At 34.0% G+C, this 22,439-nt stretch overlaps 2 protein-coding genes across 2 annotated transcripts; one reads left to right on the forward strand and one right to left on the reverse strand.

Annotated features, from left to right (window-relative positions):
• Window positions 1-205: 205 nt before the first annotated feature.
• BDCG_16449 (uncharacterized protein) lies at window positions 206-478 on the reverse strand (the record flags this gene model as incomplete). The annotated part of the gene is made up of 1 exon (XM_045425680.1): window positions 206-478. The coding sequence occupies one exon, from the start codon at window positions 476-478 to the stop codon at window positions 206-208; it is 273 nt and encodes a 90-aa protein (XP_045279795.1).
• Window positions 479-13,535: 13,057 nt separating this feature from the next.
• BDCG_01861 (uncharacterized protein) lies at window positions 13,536-14,656 on the forward strand (the record flags this gene model as incomplete). Its single annotated transcript, XM_045417409.1, has 4 exons — window positions 13,536-13,704; window positions 13,764-13,838; window positions 13,911-14,453; window positions 14,508-14,656. Exons 1-4 carry the CDS (start codon window positions 13,644-13,646, stop codon window positions 14,654-14,656), a joined length of 828 nt encoding a protein of 275 aa, XP_045274229.1. The 5' UTR covers window positions 13,536-13,643.
• Window positions 14,657-22,439: the final 7,783 nt, after the last annotated feature.

A 22,439-nucleotide genomic window follows, 5' to 3' on the forward strand; every position in this document is an offset into this window, starting at 1 on the left:
CATTCTATATATGAAATTCTCTGCAAAAGTGATGTGTTTTAGAGACAAAGCTAACAGTAGTGACAGGATTTTTCAAAAAGATTCTTCTCTTCATGAAACATTTTTCTTTCCCTCTCTCAATTGCAACAGTGAGTGCATGAGAGTATTATTCTTGAAGAACAATCAAGAGCTTATTCTGATATTTTCTAGTGAGTAACAAATGTCTTCATGATGCAGCGGCGGTCTCTGTGACTGTCAAGAAAGCCAGATTGAAGATAGAGGCAGTGGCATCAATGAGCTGCAGAAGCACTGCTCTCATTATCATATCTTCTTCTTCTTCTGCTTCTTTTACAGCTGTGACAGTAGTCATCACACCTTGCAGTGAGGTGTCATCTCTTCTGCTGATCAGTTTGTCTATGTTCATTCTGTCCCTCGCCCCCCCCGCCGCCGTCGCGACGCCGCCCCCCCCCTCAGCCAATACAGTGGTGTATGACCCCATGTGGTCATTCAGAGAGGAACCCGGGGAGAGTTTGATTTCAGAGACAGTGACTCTGAGAAGCTCAATTCATAGTTCCTCTCTCACAGCACATCTGAGCCCTGCTCAGAATGCTGCTAAGTTGAGTCTGCAGAGTCTCACAGTTTCTTCATCTTCTCTCTGTGAGAAGGCTCTGATATGATCTCTGACTGACACTGCTACTTGTCTGCACTGTACTAAACAGCTGAAGAAGAGAGGAATCTTATACACTTATCTCTTCTCTCACTTTCATTGTTTCTGTTGCATCTGTAACAACAACTCCTGTCTCTCTGTAAGTATTATCTCACAGAAAGATGTCATGTTGACTCTGACAAGAAGCTTAGATACTCAAGCAGTACAGAGCAAGAGTCTCAGAACTCTAAGTATTAATAGATTCTGTCAAGACTGAAGAGATCTCTCTTGCTCATCTGCAGAAGAAGGTGAAAGTATGAGTTTTCAAGATGAAAAAACACCTCAGAATGACTGATCTCAAGAAGAGATCAGCTGATGCTGTCATTGAAAGTGTCACAGAGATTAATCACTGATTAAAGAGAATCTCACTTCAGTTGAAGCAGATGACTGAGATATTTTATAAGTTGATAAGTTGATACTTTCAGTATTTCTTATACTCTTCTGCAGCATACTTCTCTGCAGTGCTGCAGTGCTAACTTCTCAGCAGACAAAGATATCAGTGCTGAAGACTTCAACAGTGAAGAATGAGTTTGATGAGAATGTGATTATTGATGAGTAGACTCTGATCTCTCTTTTTACTTTTTCAGCAGGCTGCAGCTCTATTAGAATAGCAGCAGTCTGCAGATTAATAATATTAATCTTTTTATTGATTTTCAATATCTCTTTTCTCTAATCACTTCAGGAATTTTACACTTGTGTAGTCTCATTAAACTTCTAAAAATTCTTTAAGAGAAAATAGAAGAAGAGTGCTACAGAGTCTATAAGACACTGGCTCATCACTATGAGATCATCTCTAAAAAACCCTTTGAGAAAAATAAGAAGTCTTAAGCAGCATTTCTTATTCAATATCTCTGATGTGTAATGAGACAGTCTCTACTAGCTGTCTCATAGATTGCAATCTCTTTCTCAGCATTTTTCAAATACTCAAGTAATTCTCATGAATTCTCTGATGATGAATAATCTTCTCATTTAATAAGGTATTGAAGCTTGCTGTAATATATTTACTTATTCAATATTTTCTCTATAAGATATTCAGTATCACTCTTGATCTTAATATCATTCAGCTGAGACAGCTTCATCTCAGAGCATTGCTTATAGAGCTTCAAATAGAAAATGTGAAAAACAGAATGAATTGATTTCAATTCTGTGAGTAATTTTAACTTATATGTCTACTTACTCATCACTCTTATTATCAGAAAAGATTCTAGTCATCACTCACTGAGCTTCTTACACAGTCTCATTGTCTTAATATTCTTTGCTGAAAGTAGCACTTGATTCTCTATTGAGAACTTCATCAGAAGATGTTTTTAATTGTAGTATTTCATCTACTGCTTCTGAACATAGCAGATGCTTTTCATCATCTTCTCATGAATTTTGTTCAAAAGTTTCAATCTTGCTTTTACTTCTGACACTGAGAAATACTTCATTCTCTGTATCTGTTCAACATTCTGACTGCTTATTCCTCTCTTTGAAACATCATCTGTGACATCACTGAGTAATGAAGAATTATATTCATAATAAGCATAGAAAGAAGATATCTTTAAGATTGCATTCTTTGCATTATTATATATGAATTCAGCAGTCAGAAGATGTTTGAGTCAATCATTCTGATAATATGAACAGAATGCTTGAAGATACTGTTCTAGTGTCTGATTCTGGCATTCAGTCTGACCATCAGTCTGCAGATGAAATGCAGTACTGAGAAGATGTCTTATTATAAGATGATAGCAAAAAGCTGATCAGTACTTGCTGATAAAGAGAGATTCTTGATCTGTTATCAATGATTTCAGAGCATTGTAATCACAAATGATGATATCTAAAAACAGATCAGTCAATTCAGAGGCTTTAATCTTTTTATGAGTAGAAATATATCTGATCATCTTTGTGAAGTGATCAATAATGATTAAAATTGAGTCATATTCTTTGACTCTTGTTGACTTTGGCAGGTCAACTATGAAATTCATTGATAGATTCTGTTATGAGCTCTTTGAAACAGACAGTGATGCTAACTCACTATATTGCTTATATCACAGGATCTTTATTCTTTAACAGACATCATAAGTCTTAATATACTCTTTGACATCTGTCTGAAGCTTGTTTCAAGTGTATTTATATTTTAGAAGCTTCTCAGTCTTCTCTAACCTGAAGTGCTCTGTATAGAAATTATTATGATGAATTCTCAATAACTTCTGATGCACCGCCCTGCTATGAGGAACAAAGACTGAATCATTCAGCAGTAGAAGTTCACATTCTTCTAGTTATCAGTGACTTGATTTCTTAGCAGCATCATCTCACTCAGAGCCTGTCTCTTTCAAGTTCAAACTGAATTCTTTCTTCTTTAACTTTTAAATTCAAGCTGCAGTAAAGGTGTCTCTCTTCTGTAACTCTTCAATAAATTTCAAAAGTAGTCAGATTGAAAGATTGTAGACTGTTTTATTCTTTGTTAATTCAATGATTGTAAGATGTAACATAAGAAGCTCATGATCTTCAGTATCAGTCTCTCACAGAGATCTGGATTCTCTTCTACCTTCTATACTGAGTCACACAGCTGCCTCTCCGGCGCTGTTTCTGAGCTTTAGAGAACTTCAATCCTCTGCAGCCAGCTTCTTCTGCAGTGATGACAGAGGTTGTTTTATAGAATTCTTCTTCATATCAATGATATTATAATCAGGCTGTTTAGACAGTGTGTTAGCAGAGTTAAGCCGATCTGAACAGTATCAGATGTAGAAATTATACTTTGAAAGCAGCTTCATTCACCTGGCTTGACATTCTGTCAAGCTCTTTGTTGTCAAGAAGTAACACAGATTTGCATGATCAGTGAGAACTTGCACTGAGTACTTACTACTCTGAAGATAATATCATCAGATCTTAAAGAATTTGACAATTGCTAACATCTTCTGATCATGAGTATCATATCTTCTCTGTATAAGTGATAACTTCTTGAAGAAGAAAGTCACTGATCTTCATTCACAGTGTCTTATAGACTCTGTGAAAAAGTCTTCTCTCACAGATAATTCATTATCTGTTTCTTCAGAAGTGATTATCTTCTGATTCTTTCAATGTTGAAAGATCTCTGATATCAACTGTGAAAAGATTTCACAGATCTCATTCTCAGATATGTCAGTCTCACACTGACTGAGTAAGTCAGGGTTAAAGTGATTCAGCATTATAACATCTGTAAAAGCTTGTTTCAATTCTGCAAATATCTGCATGATATCTTGAGTGAGAGTAAATGATTCTGTTTTTCTGTCTTTCACACTTTTCTTTAACAGATCTGTAAGGGAGACAGTAATCTGTGAATATGTATAGATGAATTATCTGTAGAAATTTGCAAATTCTAGAAACACCTGCACCTCGCAGTATGTCCGCGGCGCTGACCAGTCCTCAATGACAGAGACCTGGCTTCTATTCATTGAAATGCCATTCATCTCAATAATATAATCTAAGAAATCAATCTCCTGCATGTAGAACAAGCATTTTTCAGTGTTTATATAGAGTTGATACTGTCTCAAGTGACTCAACACTTCTTGAACATGGGTATCATGTTCTTTCTCTGATTTTGAGAAGATTAAAATGTTGTTCAGATATACTATGCAGAAGACATTGACAAGGCCCTGCAGTGCCTCATTTATATAGATCTGAAAGATGACTGAAGCATTATAAAGATCAAAAGATAAAACAAGATATTCAAAATTGCTGTACTTGATATGAAAAGCTGTTTTTCAAATGTTGTCTTCATTAATCCTGATTCTATGATAGGCATTCTGTATATCAATCTTTGAGAACATCTTTGCTTCAGATAATTGATTGATCATCTTGTCAATCAACAGTAGTAAATAGTGATTCTTAACTGTCATCTTATTGAGGCCTCTGTAGTCTACACATAGATATAGTCTATCATTCTTCTTAGGCACAAAGAGTATAGGCATCTCTGCTGAACTCTTTGATGAATATATTCAGTTCTTTGATTACACTTCTTCAAGATATTTACACAGAACATTCAACTTCTTTACAGACAAGTTGTAAAGAGATCTATACAGCACTGTTGCACTGTCTTCAAGATAAATCTTATATTGCATCTTGATGTCAGAAAACTTCACTGCTTCCCTTTCTGAAAAGACATTCTTAAAATCTGTAAAGAGATGTCATATACATCTGTCTTCAATGACAGATACTGCTGCTATTTTTGCAGTGAGAGTGATGACTTCTTCACCTGTCTTCAAGTCTCAATCACCTGCTACACAGTATATTGACTCAATCTTTTTCTCAAGATTCTTCTGATGAAACTCTTCAGATTTCTCTATCACTGTCTCTTCATCAGTGAGATGATATCATCACATCTGAGTGACTCAGTCAATGAGAGAATTGTTTTCTCTCAATCACAGAAGACCTAGAATGATGTTCTTATCTATAATATTGACTGCATGAAGAAGCAGACTGCTCTTCTTGAAGATTTCTTCTGAGTCTGTGATCACACACTTTGCTTAAATTATGTTAAAATAATGACATTTTATTTCATCTGTAAATTTTACATGATCTGATGAACCTATCTTCTTTCAATTCTTCATCAAAGAAAAGGAATAGAATATAAAGTTAGTATTCATCTCAGAGTTGAGTAGGCATCTCACTGATATCTTCTCATTCAGAGTATACATTGTGATTGTAACATGAACTCAGAGATGTGAGAATTATCAATCCTTGTCTTTCTCTTCTTTATCTTCTGTGAATACATTTATCAGAAGAGAAGTTAACTTTGAGAAGATATCTTCTTAGTTTCTTCTCTTCTTCAGCTTCTTACAATCACTGACATAGTGATCACTAGCTCTGCAGTTGAAACAGAGATCTTTATCAAATCTTTTTTAGTGTTTCTTCACAGTGAGTGAAGAATCAGAATGCTTGAAATTCTTCTTTACTTTCTTCACACTGAAGCTGTCATAACACTGTTTAGATTCTATTATTGATTGCTTAGAAGAGATCTTGTTGATCTTTTTCTTGAAGAATTGATTATTCAAATAGATCTGAAAAGCCAGGTTGACAAGCTCAGTGTGATTAATTGATGAACTCTGATATTATGATATCATTGTTCACACCTTGTGAGTCAGCTTTGTAAGATAAAGCTGTGTTTTTAATTGATTCAAATCATCAGTCAGTTTCTCTCAATATTCTTCAAATCTTGTATTGAAATTGAAAGAATTCTCATCATCTTATTAATGTAATGAGTTGAATCACTGTGCTGCTGTGAAGCTGCAGTTGCAGTGATTTTCAATTTAATTTAGTAGAAAGTTCTTGAATTCTTCTCAAGTCATGACAGCATTGATATACTCAAGCTTTCTCTTCTTAATGGCTCAAGTAGTTGCAGAGATGCCTTCAAGGAGGTTGACAGCATATATTACTCATATCTTGTGAGTATTATACTGGCTCAGATTAAGGTGGAATTTCTGTTCAAGAGTATGAGTAAAGCTGTGAAATTCAGACAAGATGTTTCTCTTGTATCTTGATAAATCTCCGACCTTAATCTCTCTATCTCCATGATAGATGTAGGTGTGTAGAGGCCGCGATGGTGACAGAATGATTGAAGAGCTCATGTCAAAATACACAGCAGTTTCAGAAATCTCGGATTTCTGCTGAGATAGAGGTGTACACACTCTAGAGAATGATGTAGTGTTTCTCTCAGAGAGTGAGGTCAGGTCAGTCCCAGTGCAGGTGCATGAGGCCATATCAGTCTGTTAGAGCTTGACTGATTCAAACATGTAATCAGATTGAGTAATTCAAATTATAATATGATGAAACTGAAGCAGTGACTAGTCAGTAGCAACACATAGAGATAGTTGTTTGAGAAGCTGTATGAATGAGCTTGACTATCTTGCTTGAATAGTGAGCTTGTAGACTACAGGGTTATTGTGAGAATATCACAGATATGATACTTAGTATACTAAGAAGATTGTATGAGACATGCAGTAACTCTTGTGTATATTTCAGTAGCAGTAAAATGAATCACTGACTTCTTTCATGAGAAGCCAGCATCTAGCTATTCTATATAGACAATGAACAGATACCTTCTCTCATTTTATAAGTGAGAATAGCTGGAGTGATACCTCAGTGGTGCCTCACTACTAAGGAAAAGTAATCTGCTGACCTTGTATAGAAGCGGGGTTCTCATATCCATCAATCAGATCTTCCTATGATATATCCGAATGATATCATAGAGCGGTTGGAAACCGGTTCAGATGGCCTGCGGGATGGATGGAATCATCCGCATGAAAGTGATGGACCGTGTGGAACCGCAGCAAGGCCTTGACGCGGCCGGGAGCGTGACAAAAAGAAAAAAACTTACAATCTTAATACTGTTGAGAGAGAGAGTGATTCTCTAATATAAATAAACAATTGTCTTATTATAAATATTTAAAATAAATGTAATAATCAGCATCTGCAACTGAGCTTTAAATAGTTATATTATATATTATCTTCATGTAATAAATTATTCTAGAGGTTGATAAGAAGAGCAGAAGTGTACACACTGAGAAATGTGATTTATTAAGTCTATATAACATCTCCTTAAAATGAGAAGAGCTGGTAACAAAAGCAGAGACAGTAAAATCAGAAGTGATAGAAGTGAGAATTACAGAAACAGAGGTAGCAGAAGCAGGAGAATCAGACACAGAGATAAGTATAGAAGATTAAGAGAGAGCAGCAGAGAGAGAAGTGATAGAAGAAGTAGAGAGAGATACAGAAAATCTGATTACATATGATATAGACAATTTCTTCATTATCATGTTCTTCAAGTTCTCAATCAATGATTTAATATTGAGTTCACTATCATCAGCAGATACAGATCTGTCAATACATGAAGATTCTATATGAATAAAAACAACATATCAGCATCTATATTCATATAAAATCATGCTAGAAAACACAATCAGAAACTCACTGAGAAGGAAATAATTAGAGACATATAAGAAGATGAAGAAGATATATTATTCATGATAATACATTCTGACAATTGTCAGAAGATAAACAAGTTCTGATTATGTTTCACAATATATTACACTTACTGCTAATGAACTGCCTGATATAAGCACTATAATAACACTTATTATGAAAATGAGAGGTCATTGTCAGAAACATGTATAATGTGATAGATAAACAGATAGAAAGAGTTGAATAGAAGAAGAAGTAGAAATCTTGAATAATAATAATGTTCAATAATGATAGAGAAGATGATTGAAGAATGGAAAAAGTTAGTGAATAAGTGATGTAATATAGTGAAAGTTTCTTTGTAAGAATGTACACAGAACACTAGTCAAATCAGAGATAGATTATATAATTGTAAAATACTAGTGACAAGCTAATCTGTATGAAGCTAGAGTGTATAATATAATTATGTGAGCATGACTGAATCTGATGAGAGAGGATGTGATTTAGAAGAATGTACAACTGTTGAATAATAACATGACTGCTTCTGAACTACTAGTGTACGCGTATGAGTGTAAAGGGGCCATAGCAGCTGCTAATTAATTTAGCATACGATATTACAATATATAAGAAGCCGGCGTACGCCTATAATCGTACGCTGGCTTAAGCAACCTTTGAATCACACTGTATAGACTACTCTTAATTATGTAGATAAGTGTTTTCAGTGAATCTGTCTCAAATTCAGTGAGTTATCTGATATAGATCTTCTTAGTGAGACACTTATAAAGATATATATATATTATTACTATATTTACTTAACAGAGTATTTAACTGCATAGTACTGCTATTATAAAAAGAATATAATTAATAGTATCAGTAATAACAGAAGTATAGATCTCTTCTCTAGAACTCTTCTTAAATCAGTTATTATAAATTACTTAATATAATTTTCTAAGAATATTATCAGAATCAGTATTCAGATCTGCAGGTCTATCTTTCTTAAGAAACACTTAACAGCTCAGAGTAATCAGTTCATCTCTCAGAATATTAGATCTAGAAATTAAACTTCATATATTATATCTCTTCAAATCAGTAATCTTGTATTATATAAACTTCTTTCAATAATCTTCTACTCTTTCTGATCAAGATATGACATTTTTATAGAACTTCAGAAGGTTACCTGTAACAGAGCTTGAAGTATAAGTAGTCAGTGATTTCACAGGCTGTAATTATGTGAAATTCAAATTATTAATATCAGAAGCATCTTCATTATTAATCAGATAAATATCAGGTTTCAGTTCACTGACATTATTAATGAGTTTCACAGATATAATAACTGGTTTTTCAGTGATCAGAAACCTTACATTACTACTAATAATAATCTTATCAGATTCAGAATATTATAGGCAATATATTAATATATCACTGAATTCAATAATATGATAGAAATTAGTATGTGAAGAGAGCTTATCTGCAGGTCTCTGAGATTTATACAAGTGAATAAAAACCTCTGTACTTAATCAGTGAAAATGCCTCACATTCAGCAGAGTATTCATAAGTGCATATTAAGAAATCTTATATGAACTTGAAATCATAGAAGTCTCTGTAGTAGAGAATCAAAATTTCAAGTTATAAAGAACTGTAAATATAAGAGTATTATTAATTATTATAATCACTGTCTCTAGAACATCTGCTCAGAACTTCTTAGAGATATTATCTTTCAAAAGAGCAGCTCTAACTCATTTTATAATAGTGTAGATCTTATATTCAGAAACACTATTCTGATGTAATAAATATAATACTGTTGATTCTTATTTAATACTATATAAATTCATGACTGTGTGTATATATGAGAATCAGAAAACATTATCAATATCAGTTCATAGAAAAGCAGAAACTGTATATCTGAGATTACTCATGAATCTAAGTTATAACTCAAAGTATTGAACAGCCTCATTCTTGAACTTTAAAAAATATATTCAATGATAGCAGATTGTATCACAGATGATAAGTATTTAGTATTTAATTCTTTAACAGAACTCTAAGAGATGATCAGAGAGATCTTTCAATATATATCTATTATCTATAAGATTAATATAAATCTTCTCAATGAGTTGAATAGATCTAGACATCAGTGTTTTTAAATAATCTTATATTATATCTATCTTGACACATTTCTTACAAAAGAACTTAGTCTTAGAATCTTTAATTATAACTTCAGTATAAGAATTCTTGATTATAGTAATTATAGTATCAGTATAAATATGACTGAGATCACAGTGTCAGTTCAAAAGAGTCTTTGATATTCTTATATTCTCAAGATCTGTATTCAGAACTGTAGAATCAATGTTATTAACAGTAGTAGCAGTAGTCATAGAAAGATCAACTTTTCAGTCAAAATTATACTTATGAAATATTATTGCAATATACTTAACTGCTCTGTTTAGATAATTGAGATTCTTATTAAACTCTTACTTATTAATCTTATATATGTTATTCTGAGCAGTCTGAACTGTATGAAAAATAACATCATTCAGAGCTCTGTAAATAAAAAATGAGAAAATAGTAAAAGATAATATAAATCAGAATCTCTGATCTTCAAGCTTTATAAATGAGAGTAGATTAACTGTAATATTAGAGATATAATAAATATTCTGTAAGTTAATATTATCATTCTCAATCTTCAAGATAACAGTCTTAATTTTCTTGATAAACTCAGTTTCTTCAGTAGCAGAATCAACAGAGATGTTATTATTAAAAGATTTAATATTTAAAAAAGAATAAAGCTCATTTATCATATTCAGACTTATACATGTGTTCAAATATCAAGATCTAGAGAATGATTTTTCAGTGACTGTGAAAGAGAAATAGAACTTAATCTTTGTAATTACTGTATTTACTGCTGATTGAGAACTTATCAAGTCATTCTTCTTCTCTTTCTTCTTATCATTCTTCTTTTTCTTTTTATCAGAGTGTAAGATGAAATATCTATTAAGAGTATATTCATATCTTCTACAGTGAATGCACTTTTATACAGATATACTTTTATTCTCATCTTTATTCTTATCTTTATTCTTATTCTTTTTCACAGTTACAGAATCAGTCTGAGACTGCTTTTTTCACTCAGTGATAATCTTCTTAGATGTATAATTAATTAGTTACTTCATTAAATCATTGATATCAATGTTAATAATAAGTCTCTAATCAGTGAAGAAAAACTTATTTAAATATATCTTAATAAACAGTCTTTAATAGTCTTACAGATTGTTAAGAAAAAGATTATAATATACATTCTCAGTACTCTGACAGAGCTTCTTATAATAAATAATAAAATAGTGAAAACATCTCTGAAAAGTAAGATAATCATTCTTCTTAACTTATAATTTTATTAATTTCTTGAAGATATTAACTCATTCTTCAGTCAGTGATATTATATATTTAATATTAATCTTATCTCACAGAGCTGCAGTATTATCAGTTTTCAAGATTTTAATAGTAATTCAAATATTTTTAATAAGACTTAATAGTATACATCTATATAGAGACTTGAAATGAATTCTTCACTTCTCAGAGTTAATATAATATATAAAAGAGAATTCTTATTAAGTTCTTAATAAAATATTAGTTTTATTAATAACTTTTATATTAATTAATATATTAATATATCAGACTTTATAATTAGAGTTATTAAATATAATCACTGAGTTAATATCTAGTATATATTTGACTTTCTTCTGATATTATTATAACTCATTTCTTATAGTATCTCTTTATATAGAAACAGATATAGTGAAATATTAAGTAATTTCAGTCACAGTTATTTAATTCTATAGTATTATTTATATAAGATTCATAAGATTATCTACAGTGTAATAGATAGATTAATTCAGATTATCATTAAAAGTCAGTATTTCAGAGATAAGAAATAATAAAGAATTTAATAAATTAAAATAAACAGATTCTATAGATAAATATTAACTCTGTTTTTCTTTATTCTAAAGTTTCTTTATTATCTTATCATTAAATTTCATACTCTGATAAAAACTAATCTCAGTCTTATTTTATAAGTTAGAAGTCTTCTTATAATAAGTGATTATTCTATCAATAAGTTATCTAGTAAAGTATATGATTCTGAATCTTGAGCTGAACTCTGAAGTAACAGATGTATCACTTATATTAAGATAACTCTGCTTCTCTCAGATATAAAAAAAAATAAAAAAGTGATATTCTTCACAATGAAGAATGTACTTTCTTAAAAATATAAAGTATATAAATCTACTGACTAGCAGATTCAGGGAAAATGAAATATCTCTAATAAAGAGTAAGAGTCTTTTCAAAAAAAGTGAACTATCTGTGTCAAAAATGTTGATGTAAATGTTCTAAAAAAACGTGCCATCCGGGCTATAACCTGTAGACTACTGAGGCAAAAGAGCTCAATCACCACCAGCGCACTGCTGGTAGAAGGGCCGACCAACCGCGGGACTCTCAACAGATTACAACACAACACAACAACGTTATTCTTCAAGATTGAGCTGTATTACGTAACAACATTGCTATTCTGTTGGTGATTACTACACCTACTCTAGTCACGTGCCACCTCAACCTATTCATTTAGTGTAACTCGCGTAGTTAGATTACAACATAATAATATTATTCTTCAAGAGGTTATGAAGCTCTCTATGCAATGAAAAGCTGAAATAACATATCAACTACATCTTCATGTATTGTTACATGTGTCTAGATGTTTTTTATGAGTGATTGAACTCATGATTAATCTAAGATCTGAAGAGATGCCTGACTTAATAAAAGAATACATGTCTTCAAGATAGAAAAATGAGAAGACATCAGAATAGCAGATGCAAGATCACAGATCATTATTAATATCAGTGACAAGTTAAAAAGCTGTCTCAGAGGCATTTGAACCAGTTGAAGAGACAATTAACAAGTCAAACAAGTTGAATAATAAGTATGAAGATTCAGTTGAAGACATAATATCAGATAACACAGGTGATTCAAGTGATTAAAGTGATAATACAAGTGAAGAAATATGTATGAAGTTGAATATTATAAGGCTCATGCTAGAAGTCAAGTGATTGAAGACAGAAAGAAGTGAATTCTCTGTATCAAATGAAGATATTAGTACAGATTTGATAAACTATTTTCAGTAAAAGAGAAGAATATTCACAATAGTGAAGATTCTTAGTGAGTTCAGAGATCAGGTCAGACTTATTAAGAAACCAGTCATTCTCACTAGCTCTGTAAATTACTCAATGTGAAAAGAAGAGATTCTTCTCATAGTGAGACAATCTGAAACTGATAATATTCTAAATGACAGACAGATTAGTTCTGATGAGAGTATCAGTATGAATATATAACATTTTTAATCAGAGTGAAATATCTGACTATATAACTATATATAATCTGCAATTATCTCACAGATCAAATCTCACTTTATTATACTCAAGAAGTCTCAACTATCTGCTTATTCTTTATAATCTGTTATAGAGAATAATTTCACTGAGAGATCTGCTATCTGCAGAACTTATCTGTTTCAAGAATTAATTGAGATGATATTAAAATCAAAGAGTTCTGATTGTGTATTTATCAAATGTTTAATTACAATCAGAACTGATTATATTTGTGATTCAAAGGTTGCTTAAGCCAGCGTACGATTACAGGCGTACGCCGGCTTCTTATATATTGTAATATCGTACGCTAATTTAATTAGCGGCCGCTATGGCCCCTTTACACTTGTACGCGTACGCTAGTAGTTCGGAAGCGGCCGCGGTATTATCCGACGGTCGTACGTTCTTCCGAACCACATCCTCCCCCACCAGATTCGGTCACGCCCACGTGACCATGTCGTACGCCCTCACAAAGAAACTTCCACTATATTACACCACTCATCCACTAACTTTTCCCATCCTCCAACCATCTTCTCCATTCCATCATCATCGAACGCCACCATCTCATCCAAGATTCCTACCCCTCCTCCTGTCCAACTCCTTCCATCTGTCCCCCTATCACATCGTACGCGTTCCTGGCAATGGCCCCCCGTTCCCACAACAAGCGTCATCGTAGTACCCATACCGGGCAGTTCGTTAGCAGTAAGTGTAACGCGTTGTAGAACGTGATCAGGACTTGTTTATCTTCTAACAATCGCCAGAACAACGTATTACCATGGATGATGACACACCTTCTCCACCTCCTCATACGCCCCCGACTGTTTCCTTCTCAGCGGGTTTCTGATCGTGTTTTCTGGCACGATTTTGCGTGGACGCAGATGCTGATATGTTTGTTTTTATTCGCGTAGAATCTTCACGCGTTGACAGATCCGCGTCCGCCGATGATAGTGAACCCGATGTTGCATCCTTGGTCGAGAACTTGGAGGACGCGATAATGGAGGAATTGCCCGTGTCATGTGTGGCTGGGTCTCCCATGTCCCCCCTTGCCCCTTCTGCCACTCCTTCCTCTGCTGCTCCCCCCTCTGTCCCTTCCTCTGCCGCTCCCCAATCTCCTACACTTGCCCCTGTGTCTGGTTCTCCCGCTCCCGCTACCCCTGTTCCCGCGACCCCTACTCCCACTACTCCTGGTTTTGCTGCCTCTGCCTTCATTACTAGCTCTCCCCGTTTCAAGGAGATGTTGCGTAGGCTCAGTAAACCACATCTCCCAGCGCGTACACTCCCGCCCTTCTTGCTGACTCCCAGAATGATTTATTGTATGAAGACTGCATATGACATGACTATCTGGAGCTTGGTCGCGGACGCTGATTATTACATTCATTTTAAATATTTGTGGTGGGGCAATCATCCATTCATATCAGAGAATCACCCCTCTTCTCAACAGTGTCAAGATTGTAAGTCTTTTCCTTTTCATCTTTTTGATCTGATGCTGATTTTCCTGTTCTTAGGGGAAATTGTTATGGGTTTTGCTGTGCACAAAGTCATGATGTTCACAGACATCAAGAAACTTTTTACAACTGTAAAGTTTAATATTGCAGAGACATTCACTCTGGCAAATTCCTTCAGAATGATAGATCTGTATCAGTCTATTCTCTGATGTCTGTCATTCGACTTTGTGATGCAGGTAAAAGATATCCATGTTTTTCAGAAATGAGAATGCAGATGTTGTACTCTTTTACACCTGCAGGTGTGAGGCTTGTACACCTTGTCTGAGATGTCATTGTGAAAATGAGCTGTTTGTATGCTGCATTCTGCTTCCTGTATTTTCCTGTGTCTCTCTCTCTCTTTCTGAGAAGTCTCATGTGTGTTGTAATTGCATGTACAATTCTAAGATCAGCAGGTGTTTGTTCAGTAACTATTCTCATCTCTGATTTTGCAATTTTTGTATACTAATAATGATTCTTAGTTACTCTGACATCAGAGGCTATTCTGATTGAAGATGATAATATCACTGAGACTATTCTCTCTCACTCTCAAGCTTCTTCTATTGCTTTCTCTTTCTTCTCTGCAGGGAAGATTATGCACACACTGAGTTGTAAGTATTCAGTCTCAGATGACTCTCATTATTTATTCAGTTCTGTGTCTTCTTTTTCTTCTATTTCTTTTACCTCTGTTCTCTCTGCTCTGACTTCTGATTCTGTGAGTTCTATACTCTTCTTCAATTTCTCTACATATATGTGTGTGCATTTCTATATTAGCATTTCAGTCAATCTTGTGATCAATAACATTAATGTTGTATACAGAGTGATAGAGAAATCAGAGACATGTATAGCATTATTGTAAGAACAGCTTATGACTCTTGAATCTCTTGCAGATCTCAAGTTTTGAGATTTTCTTTGTTTTTGATGTTTTTCAGATGATGTGATGTTGAAAATAGATTAAATGTATAATGTATAAAAATGAATGAGATGTGTATAATAACATTTGTCTTTTGCAGCTGACTCTTACAGTTGGTGATTAATTCATCATTTCTTTTCTTACACTTTTCCTCTATCTGCTAGTCACTACTCTTACATAATCTCTATATAATACAGTATTCAGTGACTAGGTTCAGCAGCTTTCATCTTTTGTAATTCTGTCTCATATATTATACTGTCTCTCTTCACCTGCTCAGATCACTACAGTAAACAGCTCATTGAAACTAATCTTGTCTGATCTCTGAGTATTCTCAGAAGTTGAGATGACTTGATCTCACATGTCTGTGAATATTTCAGATAGTTCATTCTCTATGATCTCTGTAATTGAACTGATGTAAACAGTTGAATTCAACTCTGAATTTCTTTTTCTTCTGTGATCTGACTCATGTGCAAGTCTGCTGCTTTGAGACTGCTCTTTACTGTGTTATATCTGCTGTCTGCAGTGCATTATTATATGATCAGCTACAGTCTCATCACTTATTGAAGTGTGATGTTCATCTGATTTCTTCATTTCTTCTCATTCTTTTCTTATAATTGTGAAAAGATCAGAATAAGTGAGATTATCTGATTTGTAAGTGTCTATGATTTCTCTTACTTTGTAAGACTTTTCAATTGTAAGTCTCTTCTTTTTCAATGCTGATGATAGTGCTGTGAATAATCATAATCTGCTCAGATCTTGCATCTTTGCTTTCACAAGTCATGAATCATTGATTAAGTTGTGTAAGACTCATCTCTCTAATTCTTTCAATGCATACATTCTCAGAGAATGTGATTTAAGTATCTTATATAACTTAAATCACCTAGATTGAAACTTCTCAGAACTCTCATTGCATATGAGAACTCATGTTCTTATCTTGAGACTTGATTTCTTAACAAGTGAGTCTTATATTCTTTTTGATTGAATTGCTCAGTTCAGGAGTAACTTGTTAGCTTTTGCATGTGCATGGCTGATCTCTTTCAATCTTGATTCTGCATCTGCAGCTGTTGTGTTCACAACTGCTGTTCTCTCTCTCATCTTTTCTGAAGCATTCTCCGGGATGTGTGGATGCAATTCATACAACAGGTAGAATGATGAACACTTGAAGACTGCATACTGCTGAATTCGTGTGACTAATAGCGCCTGTCTGAGATATTCATCTCATAGTCTTGTAGACTTGCTCACTAGATATTTCATCAGCATGTTGCTCAAGATTTCATTCAAGTGTTTCATCTTCTCATTCATCTGTGAATGATATAGCATTGTTCTATGATATCTTGTCTGTAACTAGCTCATGAAATGCCTCACTGCTTCTCTCATGAGATTCACACTGTTATCAGTTAGAATCTCACATGGTATTTCATAGTTGATATAGATCTCATCATATAGAAACTTCATCACCACCTTCTCTATCACCTCTGAAACTGCTTTCATGACTGGCCAGTCAGTAGTGTAATCAATAGCAGTGATTATTCATCAGTTTTCATTTGGTGTTCGCAGCAATATGCCTATGAGATTCATCTCTCATTGTTTGAATGATTGTATTATACACTTCATCTGATGTTGCACTTTCTTGTGTTCTAACCCTTTCTTAGATTCTTTCACAACCTGATAATTCAGGCACTCATGAGCATACATCTGAATGTCCTTGGCCATGCTTGGTCAGTATGCTCTTGATTCAAGTACATTCATGAGTTCAGGGCTTTCTAAGTGACTGAATTCCTTGTGCATGTGAGCCATCAAGTCATGTCTAAATAAAGGTTCTAGATAGGGAGCTTCTGCATATTCTAGATCATGGTAAAGCACAACATTGTTTTCATTTCTCAATTTCCTCAGCTTGAAGTTCAGAAGCATCTCTTCTACTACTTTCACAAGATGCTTGTCATCTGACATCTTGCCATTCTTCAAGTGAGAGATTATAATATTCACTCATTCTGATTCCTTGCATTCTCTCAGTGTGTTTAACATGAACATCCCTTGTGCCTGGTTTGCAGAACTCTCACTTATGAAATCAGGTCTGCAACTGATTGCATTCAGCATCACTGTATTCAATTCTTTTCAGTATTTGATATGAAGATCATACACTTGAAACTCCAAGATTCAACATGCTAAGTGTTTGAAAGGTTTTGTCATTGATTATAGATAGATGAGGCTTTCATGATCTGTGATCATTATTGTCATATACCTGTTGTTGATATATCTATCTCATAACACCAGCACATGCTTGATCACTAGCAATTCCTTTTCATACACTGAATAATTAAGCTCAGCACTCAATAGTTTTCTATCATTGTACATCACTGAGTGCAGCTTGTCATCCTTGCTCATCTGTAGAAGAGTGCCTTCAATAGCCCATTCAGATACATCTGTCTCAATGTAGAAAGGTTTATTATGATCTGATTAAATAAGCACTGAGAATGTTGTTACATATTCTCTCAGTGTGAGAAAAGCCTCTTCACACACAGCATTTCAGATGATTGAATGAAACTTCTTCTTTTGCAGATTTGCATCTGTTTCTCTTAAGAGATCTGAGAGTGATGCAGATATTCATGCAAAATCCTTGATAAATCTGCAGTAATATGAGACCAACTTAAGAAACTGTCATACATGATGTACATTCCTCAGTCACGGCCAATTTGCTATGACATTCAATTTCTTCAGAATGAGGTGTATACAGCTATCACTCACTACATGTCTCATGAACTTCAACTCTTCTGTTTCAAACACACACTTGATTGATTTGATGTAGAGCTTATGCTCTATCAGAGTTGTAAGCACTTCATTGAGATGCTTCAGATATTCATTGTATGAGTTTGAAAAGACTAGAATGTTATCAAGATATATGAGACATGAGGTTTCATTCTGTTTATAAAGAATCATATTCATCATCATTTGAAAGGTGACAGGTACATTTGTCAGACTGAATAACATTGCTAGGAATTCGAACTTCTCTCATTGTGTATTAAATGTGATTCACAGGACTGACAGTTTGTCTACATGAATCTGCCAGTATTCTGAGAGAAGATCAATCTTTGATAGATATCAGGTGTTTCTGACTGTATTCAACTGTTGTTGAATTCATGACAGTGAATATTCATTCTTGATCATAAGCTTGTTGAGTGCTCAATAATTGATACACATCTGTCACTCTTCACCTGCCTTTTTCACAAATAGAACTGGAAAGCCTCACACACTTGATGAAGATTGTATGAGACCACATTCTAGAAGGTCAGTGATCTGACACTTCTGTTCTTCAAGATGTGTTTGTGACAGAGGGTATGTGTTCTGATTGACTGGTTTTGCATCTCTTGTGTCAATCTCATATATGAATCCTTGTTCTGGCAGCAATTTCAGTGAAAGATCTGTTCAGAAGATCTTTCTATACTTCTTCAGAAGCTTCTTCATATGCTTGTTCTTCTACATATTCTTTATCTTGGTTTTCTTCACTTCTGAGTTCCATATAACATACAGAATACTTTCAGATGAGGTCTTGTAAATCATTCTCTTTGCTTATTAATGTGTAAGCAGATTTAATCCTTCTATATCAGAGATGTGAAATATCCTTCTCATATCAGTTGATAGGATTGTATGAATCATTTTCTTTCTATCAGTCAACTGCATATAACATGTACATCATTGAATCTGTGAATTGAACCTTTGAAATCAATTAAGTCTGAGAATAAGGTTGTATTTCATATTCTGCAGCTCTTGCACTTAAATATAGCAAGATCATTCTCTGAAGTGCAAGGGAACTCTTACTTTTGCAGGTGATATTAAATATCAGTTATCAGATAATCTTATATGTCAGAGATTCTTCACTCAGCAGACTTCTTTCAATCTTTGAATTATATAATCATCAATATATTGCATTGAAGCTTCTGTGTCTGTTAACACTTTTGCAGCTATCTCTCAATTCTTACTCAAGTGCCTCTTATACATTAACATTTCAGGCCTCAAGGCATTGAGATGAGTGTTCACTTCATTCTCATTCACACCTCAGTCAGAAGTCTGCTTCTTCTTTACATTCACAGAATTCAGAGAATCATCTAACACAGACATCTCTTTCACTTTGAAGGCTTTTCATAGAATATCAGTGAGTGTCTCTGAGCTCACTGATTCTGCTAGTTTTTTAACTGCATATGCTGAGTGCAATCTTTTACATCATGATTTTAGCATTCACAGTTGAAACAAGCTCAATGCTTATAACATCAAGGTTTTCACTCAGAGAATCTCTTTTTTGAGAAATTCAGTGCTTTAGTGATGGCATTCAGATCTAGATTCATTGTGTTCAGGTGTATGACTTGTGTCATAGAAGTCTGATTACTTATTCTCTGCTGAGACATACTTGATTGCAGTATTTTCTGTCACAATTGACTCACTTGTTCTTATATGATGAGGATGTTGTATGCTTTCTTCACTGTGCCTGACTGTGAGGTTAAGCATTTCCATTCTGCTCTTAACTCAGGTATAAGATCATGAATGAAGATCTGTAAACAGAAAGGTGTTGAAAGCTCTTCATTCAATGCAAGATAGTGTAAGCTGAAGTGTGTGAAGTATGATGTAAGATTGCTCACTTATCTACACTCAGTGAAGCATTCATAATGCTTATCTCATGCATTCACTTCCTCAAAGTTGTGCAAGATTCACTTAGAAAACTTATTCCATGTTCATGAGAATGAATATTGCTTCAGGTCTGCAAGGTTCATCTTTTCATCAGTCATTTATAATGACTTCACTTTTCTGTGTAGAAACATGGCAGATCTTAAGACTTGTTAAAATTCTGTTAACTGTCTGTCTGTGAGTTCATATTTGATTTAATAATATGATCACATCTGACTTAGCCAGCTGATTACAGCATCATTTTTTTGATTGTTATTGAAGCTTGATGACTTCAGCAGATCTCCTGACTTGATATATTTCATGCTCAGATTCTCATCCTGTGTAGCAGTCTCTGATGATGTGTATGCTTCTGAAGAGGTTATGAATGATTGTGATGAGATCTTCAGATTCAATGTAGTCACCTGTCTGTGTAAACATTCAATCTTCTACTGTAGGTCTAAGATCTGGTTTTCTCTATTCTTATTAATAGTGGTGATTGCATCAGTGAAGCTCTTCATAGTGAATGCTTAGTCTGCAGCAAATGTCAATTGTTATTTGACCTCTGCCTCAGCCTGTCACTGTGTATACAAGACCTCAATCTCATTTAGAATTCTTGTATGTGTACAGAGCTTCAATTCTGGTTTGATAATCTTAGCTGCTTTTCTTACTGTTTTGAGTAAACCCTCTGAGAGGTTCTGCATATCTTTCAGTTCAGATAGCAGAGAAGAGTGTTGTTTGTATCAGCTAGAGAAGATATTTATTTCAGTGATTTCTTGTTAATTGTACAATGTCTATTGTTATTACTGTATTATTATATTGCTATATCACTGTATTGTTATATCACTATATTATTATATTGCTATATCACTCTGTTATCATTGTATGACTCTGGTGATGGTCACTTCTTCTTTTATCCTTCTTTTGAGTAGGGAGTGAACTTCTTTGAATCTGGTTCACTGCTCTCATTTCTTTTCTCACACTTCATCTGTTCGCATATGTGGCATTCATCTGAGCATGGAGTTTTCCCTCAACAAGTGAAGCAGCAGCATCAATTGAATACTCTTCTGCTCACCGCTCTTTGTACACTATCTTTTGAGACATTCTAGAATCACTCTGGCATGATAACTATGAATCACTTTGTAGATGGAATTATCACACTCTGGAGAAGCCTGCACTTCTCACCGGTTTTTAGACATGCTACCAGATGTGATTCAAAGGTTGCTTAAGCCAGTGTACAATTACAGGCATACGCCGGCTTCTTATATATTGTAATATTGTACACTAATTTAATTAGCAGCCGCTATGGCCCCTTTACACTTGTACGCGTACGCTAGTAGTTCGGAAGCGGCCGCGGTATTATCCGACGGTCGTACGTTCTTCCGAACCACATATTCAATTGAGATATAATATTAAAGATTTCATGTTTTTCAACAGACTTCTTACAGAGGTTAGTAAAGATTGATCATCTTTTATAAAGAATTGAATGAATGCAATAGAGAAGAATGAGAATGCTAGAACACTTGAAGATGATTTCATGAAATTGTGTTGAGATATTCTTCTACAATTGTCAACTACTGGTGAACCTCTCATCTCTGATGAAAAGACCTCTGTAAATAATGCTCAAGATAAGAAGAAGAAGAAGGTCTCTGAGAATAAGGACAAAGATTTCACCAAGTCAAATAGAAAGAATAATAATGCTATCAAAACATATTATCATTGTCAGAAGATAAGCCATATTCAAACAGATTGCTGGTTGAAATTTCCTGAAAAACACTCTACTAGCTGTGGTAAGAACAAGGATAAAGATAAGAATACAGAGAATACAGATGCTGCTTCTGTTCACAATATTATGAAGTAAGTATTTTACATCAAGAAAAAGACCTATGTAAGTGATTAGATAGAAAAAGATATCTGAATTCTAGACTCTGAATCAGATACTCATATCACATCTCACAGAGATCTTGTCATGACAAAACCTCAGAAGATAAAAGTGATGTTGAAAATGACAGACAGAACAGTGATCTCTGCTACAGCTATAGAAGATACAAAGATTTCAGTGAAAGAGACAGATATGCTGTTAAATGATGTCTGCTATATCCTGAAGTTAGAAGTGAATTTTATGAGTATAAGTAAGCTTGTATGTCAGAGTTATATCTATAAGCAGTTGACATATGAGAATAATTATACTATGTTGATTATATCTCCTGACTGTATGTTCTCATTTACAGCAAGATTAAATGAGAATGATATCTATGAGATGAAAAGGCTGATTACATACAGAGACTTGATTCAAACTTATGATGATGCAATGGCATCAAAAGCTAGAACACCTAAATCTCATGAATATTGTAAAAATGACATGTCCAACCTTCACATCTATGACATGA

Source organism: Blastomyces dermatitidis, assembly GCF_000003525.1.
Source record: "Blastomyces dermatitidis ER-3 genomic scaffold supercont1.2, whole genome shotgun sequence".
Classification (NCBI taxonomy): Eukaryota; Fungi; Ascomycota; class Eurotiomycetes; order Onygenales; family Ajellomycetaceae; genus Blastomyces; species Blastomyces dermatitidis.